General features: G+C 44.5%; 1 protein-coding gene and 1 long non-coding RNA gene across 3 annotated transcripts in view; one reads left to right on the forward strand and one right to left on the reverse strand.

Annotated features, from left to right (window-relative positions):
• Positions 1–3,937, forward strand: LOC129383042 (uncharacterized). The gene is made up of 2 exons (XR_008610981.2): positions 1–229; positions 1,931–3,937. It is a non-coding gene; the product is annotated as an uncharacterized lncRNA (long non-coding RNA).
• The window catches only part of LOC126524310 (large ribosomal subunit protein eL22-like), a 27,787-nt gene continuing 18,591 nt past the window's right edge, over positions 3,741–12,936 (reverse strand). For both annotated transcript variants that reach the window (XM_055067243.2, XM_050172647.3), the window contains exon 4: positions 3,741–3,942. In XM_055067243.2, coding sequence (XP_054923218.1) covers positions 3,795–3,942 — 148 coding nt within the window. In that variant the 3' untranslated portion in view covers positions 3,741–3,794. The remainder of the gene's footprint in view (positions 3,943–12,936) is intronic.

Raw genomic sequence — 12,936 nt, forward strand, 5'->3', positions numbered from 1 at the left:
TTTTAAGTTTGATTTGATTCATTTTAAAACATTCAAATAATGATGTCACAGTGCAAGTTTACTACTAACACTGCCTTTTTGCTATATTTGTCCAGTGAAGCACAATAAGAACCACAGTTTCAGTTACAGATTGTCGTATGGGTGTGGTTTATATTCCCCTTAGCTGCGTCCAGTTCTACGTAGGGCAAACGGGACGGTGTATCAATCAGAGGCTAATGGAACATGAAAGGTAAACCGGTGGATCGCCTTCTAATCTTTCCCTACATTGCCAAGATTGTAACTGCACGCCAGAGTATGGTAGAGGATGGCATGTCTATAATGGTGGAAGTGCATGCATGAGTCAGCCTTTGATTACTTCACGTAAGAGATTAAGTGCCTTAACAGCTACATTCACGTGGTGATACCATTCCTGAGCTTGCGCAGACGAGTTTCGTCTTTTCTTTTTTCGCCTTAGTGCTCCCTTCAGTTGATAGTCTTATGTTCGTGTTGTCCACTTCTCTACTCTTGTGTCCCGTCTGCACGCCTCACCTTTTTGCACAATGAATCCTTACCAACTAGCTCAGCTTTGTTGTTCCACGCTGACATGCTTGTTAATTTAGTCAGTAGGCGAATTACAAGTATATACGGCTGATAGAACTACCCTTACTTCGTATAGCTGTTTTCTAATTGGCTATCACAATCGATGCTTCGCCTTTTGAGCAAAACTGCAACTTTTTTGCACACTGTGTATGACCTGGCACCACAACATTTATGCACTTGTAGGCCATATCAGCAAAGCGCTAAAGTACGCAAATAATTTGAATTTCTTATAACTTAAAACTAGCCATCACATGAACTCTGTCGAAGTTGCATTGCCCATGGGCTGTTCTAGGCAAATCTTTAGTATGTAGGTGCACAGTTGGCTGTTCAGTGCCACGACCGCATTGTCGTGCTAGGCATGCATGTCCAGTTATGCCTAGATGTGTTCACACTGCTTTGTTTAATGTTCTAACATACACGTTTCACCGTTTACAGATGAATATTTAATTCAGTGTGCACTGACATTGTCAGCACTGCTAGATGTAAGAACAGCAAAATCTTACTAGCAGCACTTCGTTAAAGGATCGAGGGAATCCGCACTGTCATTTGCTTGGCGCAATGCATTAAATGCACTGCTGTATGATGAGATCATGCTGCACATGCTAATGCAAAGGTAATCTTAGGTTACTGAAATAAAAACACGGTCATCACATCAGCAGTTTAGCTGCATCAAGGCCAAGTGCAACATTTCCCTAGGTTTGAACACATGTATTTCCCAAGAGTTGGCAGCACTGTGTCCAGAGCTTATCATAGCTTCATACAAAAATTACTAGAGGGAACTCTGGCACTAGTGTCTATGGGAGCTGCAATCGGGATGTTTCAGCCAGCATGTAAATTATAGGAAGTACATAAGATTTGCCTCAACTTCGTCCTTCTGGCTTCAAACAACTTTGCGACTTTGTAAACTCGCAATTTTCAACAGAGTACTGTGTAATAAACAAACATTCTTAAAATTGCCAGACAGCAGGATTCCAACACAGGACCTCTAGCACAGAAGCCCTATACTGAAACTCCATTACGACATGGTTGCATGCATTGACAACAGCCATAGAATGACCTTATGAATTTCTCGTGGGCAAGTCAGCGTGTCGAGATGCTTAATGCATTTCGATTTGGCCACCTTGACAGGCTGAAATGCTGCAATTAGTAGTAATTGTGCATGTTCAGTCCTACGCACTTAGAAAAGTTTTGACCGCTCTGAAATTTAGGTCAATGAAGACAGATAAAGCGCAGTAAACGAAGTCAACACGCTTGAAGCCACAAACACAAAGATCAGATAAATCCATGTATTCCCGTCACTCTCATGGTGCCTGAACGATCGCAGCACCAGGGTTCCCTCTAATTATCGCAGGAAACTTTACGGAGCTAGCGAGATGCAAAGGGCCAAGCAGACAATGCCACTACGGAGCAAACGCCGGACCACACCGGAGTCGTGGCGGGTGTGGCCAACTGGAGACTCCCGAATGACCTTCGATCATTTGCTTTTTGTGCATGTTTCTGTATGAAGGATATAGCTGAAGCGGCAAATTTAAAGACAGAGGAACAAAAGAAATACACTTTCTGGCAAGACCAAGATGGCAGCGCTCGGTTGCACCATTCCGAAGATGTTGTCTCTTGAAAAAGGCTCGACTTCTGTGAAATACAAATTTTTTTCCAGCACTCCTACGTGGTTTTCAATGGCATCAGTACCAGATTGTTATGTAAACTGAAAATGTGATTTTTAAATAAAGCAATTTTCTAGCCATTTCTCGCTACACAAAAGCAGTGTCCCCCTTTAAGAGTTGGTGCACATCTGTCCTTCCTGATACTCAGTGTTTTGTGCATATGCTTTCAGTATAAAAAAAAAAAAAATACCAAGAGGCGTATTCTGCAAGTGTCCATTTAGGCTTCCACCAATTGGCTGGAGCTGTACCAGCAATGCAACTGGTTCGGGGTGCCGGCCTGCTTAGAAATACCCCAGGCATACGTTCCAGGCCAACTAATCAGCACTTCAGCAGAAGCCAAAATGGAGTCCATTAGGTGGGCAATTGCGGAATAGCCCCCAGCTCATACTTTTTTTTTACATGTTCAGAAAACTTGACTGGATAGATTTTAGCTAAAATTAAGCTCGATCTTCGACTGCGATCATTCAGCTACCATGGGAATGACAGTAGTACATGAATTTGGCCTATGCTTGTTAATTTGCTTATACACTATCTTTATTCGCCTGAATTTCGACGTAATCATGCATGTACAAACAGACAAGGCATGAGACTATGCACATGCATAATCATTGGAAATTGGTGCATTTATAACAGAAAATGTTTTTCGAAAGGAACAATTTGAAAAGTCAAAAAGCCATTCAAGGTCATATGGACAAAGCTTAGGTGAAAGCATGTGCTAATGATCATTCCCATACTGCCACGCTTTCAGCTTTCGCGGACAATAGTGCCAAGGTTTCTTCTACCAGCTTTTGAGGGAAGCTTTTACAGTTTGGCGCGACTTTTCTCTGTTGCACAGAAATAAACGGTGAAAAGAGCTCTGGTGCAGCCACAGCCGCTCCCCTTTGGCCTACTGGGAAGGGGGCCCAGCGTGTCCCGGGGGCCACCACACGGAGGCGGGAGCGGCAGGGGCCAACAGCCCCGGACCCCCTTCTGATAGTGTCGCTCACCAGAGCCCTGTGCTCTAGGGGTACATATCAGCATGATGTAGCAGAAACTTAGAGCAGGGAGTAAGAAAGAACAGAGTGAGCATTTATATGAACCCTTCCTTACCTAAAAAAAAACCTAAAACGAGGCTTCCAGACCTCGTTTTACGTCGGCGCATTGCTTCCCTGTCTTTAGCACAAATTCTTTTACAGTCCTACCCTTCATCAAGCACCCTATAGCACGCCTGCAGCACGCATATCAGCGTTACACTCAGACACTCAACAGTGCAAGCTTACTGCCAACATTACCACCTACTGAAAGCAGACACAGCAGTGGGGCAAAACTGACAAGAACGTAAAACCATGACAAAATAATGCCTCAGATTCTTGTAGCATTGCATGCAGATGTGGATGTCAAGGGCTTGTAGGCTGATATTTTCAAAAATAATAAGTTGATGCTACAGTGGGCTACAGAAACGATTAAAGAGAACACGAGGCAGAATTCCTCCCCCAACTAATCAACAGGAGAAGACAATTTGCCTGCCTGGTCTGGATGGCCACCAGACAGTAAGGGCAACTTTTATTTAACTCAGTCGTTGTCCTCATCGTCTTCCTCTTCCTCGTTGTTGATCTGGAAGTATCGCAGCTCAAAGGCGTCCTTTGTGGTGGCCACAACCCTGAGCCAGTCCCGGAGGTTGTTTTTCTTGAGGTACTTCTTGGTAAGGTACTTCAGGTACCTGCACAAGGTTATGGATACAGCATTGGTGCCAGACTCGTGGCTGTTCATGGCAGTTTCTCTTGGCAAAAATTCAAGGCCTTTCAAACAATTACAGGGAACTTCTCAAGCATACTATTTGACAGCTTGAGGAAAAAACATGCCACAATGCTTTTATTACCCACAAAAAACAAAAATGGTAGTATGTGAAAAAGACTCATGCAAGAAACCACCACAAATAGTACAAATTTCTCCCAGAGAGCTCATAATGCAACTGGGTTGGCTTCACTTCTAGCTTGCATCAACATTGTGGACTAATGCCAAAAAAAATTTAACTCTAGCCAAAAATGGCTCAACTAATTAGTCAAATATGCACCCGCTTAATGTGTCATTGCGGTATAAATGTAGTTGCGAAGCTTCCCCACCCAACCCCCATGTATTGGCTGACTGCTTAAGCCATAGTCACTCAGTGCCCACCCAACAGCTAGTGTGTACTATTTCTTGTTCTACATGCACAGGCACAAAATCGGCAAACTCTCATGCGCAGACATTCGATTCTCGAGTTGCGAAACCCGAACGACAGCCACCAGCGATTAAAACATGGCCACCATGACATCTTCCCTGTTCATACAGCTGTTGCAGATTGCAGCGCTCAAAAGCATGGCCTTCGAGATTGGCTTCCTGTAATGCGAAGAAGCTGCTGGTAGGGGTGCGGATTCGCTGTCACCGTTGAACCCAATCCAATTCAAGTAGTAACTGCACAAAAGCACATTTAAAATTGCATAGGCATTTCTATGCTTACCCAACGAGAAAAATATTGCTCCGCCCGCCCGTCCTGTAAGATGACCGCTTTCAAGATGAAGCCCGCAGCAGTGAGCGACTGCACCTTCACGCTGCCTGTCACTTCACACCAACAAGGTGGCGAGAACACAGCGCTCGCGAAGCTCTCGGCACAAGCCGCACCCTGCCCCTTTTGCAGGTCACTTTCAATATGTGGGCCTGCGCGTCTCTTCAGTGCGTGGAACTATTAGCAGTCGGCACTCTGTCCGCATCGCAGATTGTTTTCAAGATACGGTTCGCGCAGCCGCCAGTGTACATTTATTTGACCACAGTTCACAATGGTTCGACGTGGATGGATAAGGCGCTAATGAGCAATAATGGCTTATAATGATCTGAACATCAGCGGAGTGGGTGCTGCAGTACTTTGGCTACGTTACCAATGCACCTTGCGCTGTCATTTGTTTGTACTGGCTGGATCGAGTTTCATAACATTGATAACAATATCGGGTTGCGTGGGGCAAGTGGCACAACGCTTCTGCACACTTAGACGATTCCCCGAGAAGTTCCCACGTTAATTTTTTTTCTTAATTTTGTCAGTGTGTTTACGGTCGTGTTGTCATGGGGTTCAAAGATCTTTGCTGCGGCGTGCCGTGTTTACGTTATTGAGATGTCGACGTTGCTACATCTGCAGAATTCTTGGATAGCAACAGTGTTGCCGCCGTCGCACTTCACCCATCTTCAAGCGAAAGTGATGACGACAACGACGATGTGGAAGTGGACAACAGGCCTTCAGTATCTGACGTGGCACGTGATTTGAGTGTCATGCGAGCTTTCGCAGAGAAGCGGGGCCTCGTGGACAAACTCGCTCGTGGCCTTACCCAGTTCGAAGGTGTCGCAGCAAGGCCACCACGGCGGCAAGTGAAGTTCGCCGATTTTTTTTTTGCCTACTCCTAAATAACGCCTGTCTGAGTGTGTGTGTGTTTGAGAACATTGTGACATAGCTCTTTTTCGGCCGATAAGTAGCTTCTAAACTCACACTGGCGGTTAATTCATATATAATTTAGTGCATACCTAAATGTCATTCCCAGTCAACTACGTATTAACTAGGTTTGACTGTATTGGGTTTTTATGGTGCATGAGCCAAACCAAAAATGATATTTAGGAAGTTCAAAGGGACACTAAATAGAGAAATGACGAGCTGTGTATTTTTAAATAGCCCTTCTAGAATGCAAAAAAAAAAAAGGATCTCTTACTCTCAGAAGGTGCTTGATAAGCCAGTAATGACGCTAATACAAAAAACAGGCGCTGACACCACCTTCGAATTCCCACACTAGCTTGCCATGACGTCATGGATTTTGACAGTCTCAACATCATCAGCCTGGTTACGCCCACTGCAGGGCAAAGGCCTCTCCCATACTTCTCCAACTACCCCAGTCATGTACTAATTGTGGCCATGTTGTTCCTGCAAACTTCTTAATCTCATCTGCCCACCTAACTTTCTGCCGCCCCCTGCTTCGCCTTCCTACCTGACACTGTCTGCTTAGGCCTAATTTTATACCTACAAATTGACGCCATTGTATTCCAAATGATCCAAAGAGTGAACTTCAGAAGATTCAGGAACTTTTAGAAAGTGGAGTTCAAGAAAATTTATCAGAAAACTAGACTGATATAGTATTTCTCTTTACAGTCCCTTTAAGTGAACTGTTTTGTGAAATTTAAACGGCAACCCCAGTAATTTTTTGAAGTCAATGAATCTCTATGAAATTTGCCAATTTCATTTTCCTGCACACTTACGTCATTTCCTTAAACATCAGGCTTGAGAGTTGCGCAGATATTTTACAAATTAATTTAGTTAATTCCCTTGAACTACCTCTGCTTTGCCTACTTAGCTTTTGGCCATAATGTGTTATATAAAGGGGGGCATATCAGAGCAGGCGGGGAATGAATGGCGGATGACAGGGCCAACAAGTCAGCTAGTGTATGGTGCAAGAATTTGCTGTTTCGAAAAGTTACATTCTGGTTGGGCGGGCAAGAGGTAGGTGGCAAGTGGTGTTGCGTTGTTGGCTGCATGAGCTTCTACCCTCACCATCCGCACACACAGTTTGAGCTAATGTCAATTGCATTCAGCTGAGCTTAGGCTGAATGCGATAACAGACGCCAAGTTTGTGCTTCTACTACCGACAGACCTGAAGAAAATAAATCCATTAGGATGAAGAAAACTGCTTGTGTATTTCAGCTTTGACCATCCAGATTTGAAATGAACCATTCATTTCGTAGAGTGAATACACAAAAAGCTAGAAGCTATGACACTGTGCACTGCTATTCTCGAAGGCTGCCAGTCACATTTGCCAGCACTTCCCTAAGTTAAATATGACTACATACATGTGTATTTATATGCATCATTACACTGACTCATTATTTAGTTTCCGAGGTGCACTGCTTGCCTGGCATCCCAAATGGGACAGCAAGCAGAGGCCCTTCTGATACAGCAACATGAACAACCGCGTCATTCAGCTGCTAACAGCGTCTCCGTGAGAAAGAACATACGTGCAAAACCCTAATTTATGCCTACACAACCTGAGGGTAAATCACTTTTTGCCGTATGTGACCGCAACCTCCCAGGGATGAATTTTTTTTATTGCAGATTTAAAATTTCAGACTGACCTATTTTTAAAATTTACCACAATTTTACGAAGTTATCATAAAGTCACACAATATTTTCTGAAGTTAAACATCCATTGCTTATTCACGAATACCGATGGACTTCCATAAATATTTATTCTAAGTAGACAATGAAATAGATATATTAAGGAGATTTCTGATTAGGTACTGGGGTAGTAGACCAGCAGTCTGCATTGGAGGAATTGCCACTCAGCTCACTTGCAGCAGAGCAGCCAGCATGAATGCCCATAGCGTAATTGAACCGTGTATATGAGCGCACGCAAGAAAACTATATGGTCATGCACCCATCAGAAAAACCGAGTCGGAGACTTGGAGTAATCTTTCGTTCCGTTGCTAACAATCAGTTTTTGTGAGCAAAGTCTTGTGAAAAGAAACGCAAGCAAGAAAGCATCACTTGTATATACCAGCGCCCACCTTTGAACAGATGTGCTCGTACCCCTGTGAGCAACTAACGAGGGAGCATCTAGTGGTGAGCCTCTGAGAGGTTAGAAACCAAATAGGAATAAGTTTATAGGAACGTCACGAATGGGAACAGCCTGCAAGACAAAACCAACTCGTTGCCACATTCCCTCACACGTGCTGAAATGCCAGCGTAAAGAAGGCGTGGAATGAAAACTAAGCACTGACTGAGACATCCACACAGAGTGGCAGCACTTGGCAAATGAAGAGTTGAAAATTGGAATATTTATCAAGTACACAGGCAGCGCCGTAAATTAACGGCGTCGACCATTCGGGGCTCGTTTGTGGTGCCGTATAACTACCGCACTGACCCTTAAAGGATTGCGTGTATGAACAGAATACAAATAATAAGTAGACAGCGTAACACTCCCATACTACGGTCTCCTGCTCGCTGTTAAACAAAATTAAATTACGGGATTTTACTTGCCTAAACTTCAATTTGATTATGAGGATATGCCGTAGTGGGGGACTCCGGAAATTTGGACCACCTGGGGTTCTTTAATGTGCTTCTGTTCGCCGTTTTCGGAGGTGTGTGGTCGCTCATATCAGCGCTACTCAGACTAAGGCTACGGTGCTCAAAGTCTAAACCCCATGAGAGCAATCTTGTGCGCGACAGCGACGAAATGAGCCACCGCTTGAACATATCACTCGGTTCTGGAAATTTAGAATTCGTCTCTCGTCACCCGGAAGTACTACGAGTGACTAGCACGAAGCTCGAACTGGATGTACATCACTCAAATACTACCGATTGTCGAACGGATGAGCAAACAAACGACTGAATTTTTATATGTGCAAGAATAACCTACTGAACGACCTCCAGAAATATTTTATGCTACTTTTTACAGGAAAATACATCAACTTAAGTTAACAAAGCACGCGTCAGGCGAGTTTAGGCACATATTTACTGCTCTCATACCAGCAACACCGGGGAGACGCCGCTCAAAATCGCCACTCGCATGGGTACGGCTTGTAGGCGACGAGCAAACACGACAGCCATCTCAGTTGCGTCGCTCGTGTGCAAGATCGCTTGCATGGGATTTATACTTATATGCCCAAAATCTGCCTGTTTTGCTATAAGGAGCCTGCTTATTCAGCTCGGAAAGCTGTATAAGACTGTCTTATTTGAATTTAGTTGAAAAATAAGTGCGATATCTCAATACACCATAGCCACCGTAACCCCGTAAAGGCTTTTCAAGAACCATTATGAACCTACGTTGCCAATGTCAAGATGGAAACTCGCAGTGGTTCCTAAAAGGTATACCAACTATCTTCTGTGTATGCGGGCCTGTCAAAAGCTTCTAGCATGGAAAGCACCAAGCAAGAGGTACCATCACAATTACACTTTCTTTCATGTTGCAACAGTGCACTGGTCAGTTCATTACATGAGAAAGCAATGATGTTACTTTATTTATTGATAGGAGGATACGCTCTACCTATGCTACAGTATCATTTAACACCAACAGTCTCAAACTGCGTGCTTGTTTAATAAAAGGAAAATTTAAAGCAGAAAGCTGACCACTTTCCTAACGCTCCATTAAATACCCTGCTGCACTTGACTGTTTCCTGTCTCTCAGCAACTGTTCTATTACTTCGATACAATCAACCTGTTAAATAAAGAGTGAATTCTGGGGTGTTATGTGCCAGAACCACAACCTGAATACGAGGCATGCTGCAATGGCGAACTACTTCAGATGAATTTTGGCGACCTCGGGTTCTTTTAACAGGCGTTTTGCATTTAACCACCAAAGCACTGCAGCAGTGAACTGAACCAGTGAGCTCGGACTTAGCAGCAGAATGTCGCAAACACTTTGCCAGTTCCCTCGAGTGCCTGATCACATGGTTGCCAACTCACTTTTTACGCCAAATGGTGATAAACGCCATAAAGGGCTACTAAAGAAATCTGGCGTCCCTAAAACACACACACACACACCAATGTTTGTAATGATTATTAAAGTTATGACCCAAGGACTTAACATATGACCAGTGCCTTCCAGGATATGTAACAGAGAAAGGCGGGCTAGTTGGTGATCGATATTTGAATTCATAATGTAACCACGCAAACGACAACAGACGAAGAAGGAAACAAGCTGGGCAAGCGCCTAGTTGAAGTTCCGTGCTTGTCCAGTGTTTCCTTCTCTGTCGTTTGCGTGGTTACATTATGCATTCAAGCCTTCCAGGAGCAGTGCGAGGTTAAGGGAGGCCATGGCTTTGAAGATCAAGTTCCTTATGTCTTCCATGGATCTTGATGAAAATTGGCACAAATGTTTAGAATGTCTCCTGATGTTTCCATAAAAGTTTCAGAGCAGTACATTGAGAACATATTAAATTTTATTGAGCAGAATTTTTTTCCCTCATCCTTTCTGGAGGGTGTGGGAAGCTTAAAAAACGCAATTTAAGGCACGTTGAGTATTGACCACATAGCTATCTGCGTGCTGAAGGTCGTGACAGTCTCGCATTTTATTTTTTTCGCAATAACTTTTTTGGAGCGTCTTTTTTTACCTTTGCATCGAGCACACTTCAGGTAGACGAATAGCCACATCATAAATTTATAAAAAGATAAAGAAGCGAGACTTGTCACATGACCTGCACTGTAACTTAAGGAACGTGAAAAGAAAAAAGGAGTCAAAATAAGCTAAACGGAAACAAGGAAATCAGCTCCAGCAGCTAAGCCAAGAAAAAAAAAAAAAGCAGTTTGGAGAAAACGGCTCTCGAAGTTTCACCTTCTCTACAGATCTCTAAAAGGAACCAAATTAGTAGTCATTGGGGTGTTCTGCGATGCGGGGCTTCTTGTACATGTGGCCTCTGGTCTGGTGTGCCTTCATCCCCCCCCCCCCCCCCTTTTATGGTATTCCATGCTGCTGCTCTACAAAGAGCATGGCACCTGGGTTTCAAACCAAGTGACATGCGGAACTCTGTGTGGGCATGAATATAGTTCCAGTGTTGTACCTGCAGGCTGCCTCATTGATAGCAGTCTCCAGTACAATCAGCAAGGCATTTTAAAAATTTCTTTTGGTACAGCCAACCATGTTACTGAATGAAGGCTCCGATTCTCAGCAGCCTTCCAAGTCGTCTTCCCTTGACAATGATGTGGAACTTAGGATCAGAGAGCCAGTAATAGATATGCGGCTGCTAGGTGCTTTCCAGCTTGTACTTTTGTATGATGCCTCCATCGATTCTGCAGCCAGGTGTCTGTGCCAGCCCAAGGGGCCTAGTGATCAGAGCTCATGATGAGGTTCTCTTTATGAAGTTGTGGTACGATAAATTTTGTTACGAGATATCGTGACAATATGATAATAGAGTGAAGGTGCAATTGCTTGGCTGCAGGTCCAAGGTGCCAATGAGTGAAATCCCTAGTCACGGGCTCAAGGAGTCGACACTCGATGTACTCAGCCACGCAGTCGGAGGCGCCGATGCGCTAAATGCTCAGGAGAGGGTCCGAGAATTCCAGGTGCAATGTGTTTGATCACCGAGTCGGAGACTCCTATGCTCGAAATGCTTAACTGCGTGTCCGAGGATTCCGCGCATGAAACTTGGTCGCTAAGTCTGCATCGCCGATGTTTGGAATGCTTAGCCGCGGGTCTGCGACATCCACAAACGTAGGAATTGGCCACGCTACTGCGATGTCCGCGTAGCTCCCGTTTTGACATGTTGAGATTATGGCGAGTGGAGATGTCCAGACTCGCCGAAGTGCAAAGAGACAAGCAGACGATGCGAGCGCTGGACCAATGGCGAACCACGCTGGAGTCATCACATGGCAGGTACGGCCAATTGCAGACTCCGACACAACCTTCAATCTGCTTTTTGTGCTTGTTTCTGTATGGAGGAGATAGCTGAAACAGCCAATTTGAATATGGAGAAATGCACTTTCCAACGAGACCAAGGTGGCAGCACTTGGCTGCACCGTTCCGGAGATTTGGCTTGAAAAACACTGTTCTTTCTTGATTTCTGCAAAATTTTTCACCACCTTCGCTGATAAAGCAAATTCTTTAGAGCCCTTCTATGTGGTTCACAGTGATATTTTGGAATCAGAAAAAAAGTTATACAGTGAAACCTCGTTAAACCGTAGTTGGTCGGAGCTCGAAATAAGTACGTACTAAACGATAGTACTGCTTAAGGGGGGGAGGCTACACTTGAAATACTTTTTTACTTGTGGACAGATCTGAACGAAATTTTCACACTTTGTGTATTTTAATATGCAGATTCTAAATATATTAATTTTGCCATAGGATAAGTAGTTTCTGATATACTCTAAAAGCATTGTATATGCTGGGTCCTTTGTTTGGAGGAAAATTAGCATCTAAACAGAAAACCCTAACATACCGTAAAAACCGGACTATAGGTCGGACCGGAATATAGGTCGATCCCCCAACTAACGAATCCTCAAAATGAAAAAAAAAAAAAAAATCCTTTTCAATGGCAAAAGTACCGAAAGACATGACACCCTTACCTTGAAACAAATGCGACTCGGGGGGTTGCACAATGGTGACAGTATTTATTTAAATGCTGCTCGCATGTGCACCCGGCCAAGTTTTTAGCGGTTTCGCGCAATCATCGACACGCGTGCTTGTCAACACCTTATTAATGGCGCTGAGCAGCGAAACAAACGAGATACGCACATGTGTACACATGCCCTTACTTTCGCTATTTCGCCGCTCCGTGCCGTGATGATAAGGTGCTGACAAACACGCGGGTCGATGGTCGCGCGATACTGTTAAAAGTTCGTCGGGTGTACAGTACACAGAAGGGCACGAAGTGCGCAAGCGCTACTCCGAATCAGAGCAACGCCTTTGATCAGAGTCGCATGACGAGTGCTTCTCGCTGCCCAGTCCATAGGCGCGTGCGATCTCTACCGCTTTCAAACGGATGCATTCGGCAGTCACAGGCAGCGATCTTACACGCAGCTCGCGGACGGACTCCGCAACCTTGCCTTCCAGTTCTGCAGTCCACTGCGATCCGGCACGAAATGACGTTTTCTTTTGGTTGCTGCAAGTTGTAATACGTTGCTTTTGCCTCCGCCACTACCGAATGCTCTTTTCGGATACTTCAAGTTCGCGCTGTGCCGCCAGGTTGCCGTGGGCTTCCGCGTACTCAATCG

The sequence above is a fragment of the Dermacentor andersoni genome, chromosome 3, assembly GCF_023375885.2.
Source record: "Dermacentor andersoni chromosome 3, qqDerAnde1_hic_scaffold, whole genome shotgun sequence".
In the NCBI taxonomy this organism is placed as follows: Eukaryota; Metazoa; Arthropoda; class Arachnida; order Ixodida; family Ixodidae; genus Dermacentor; species Dermacentor andersoni.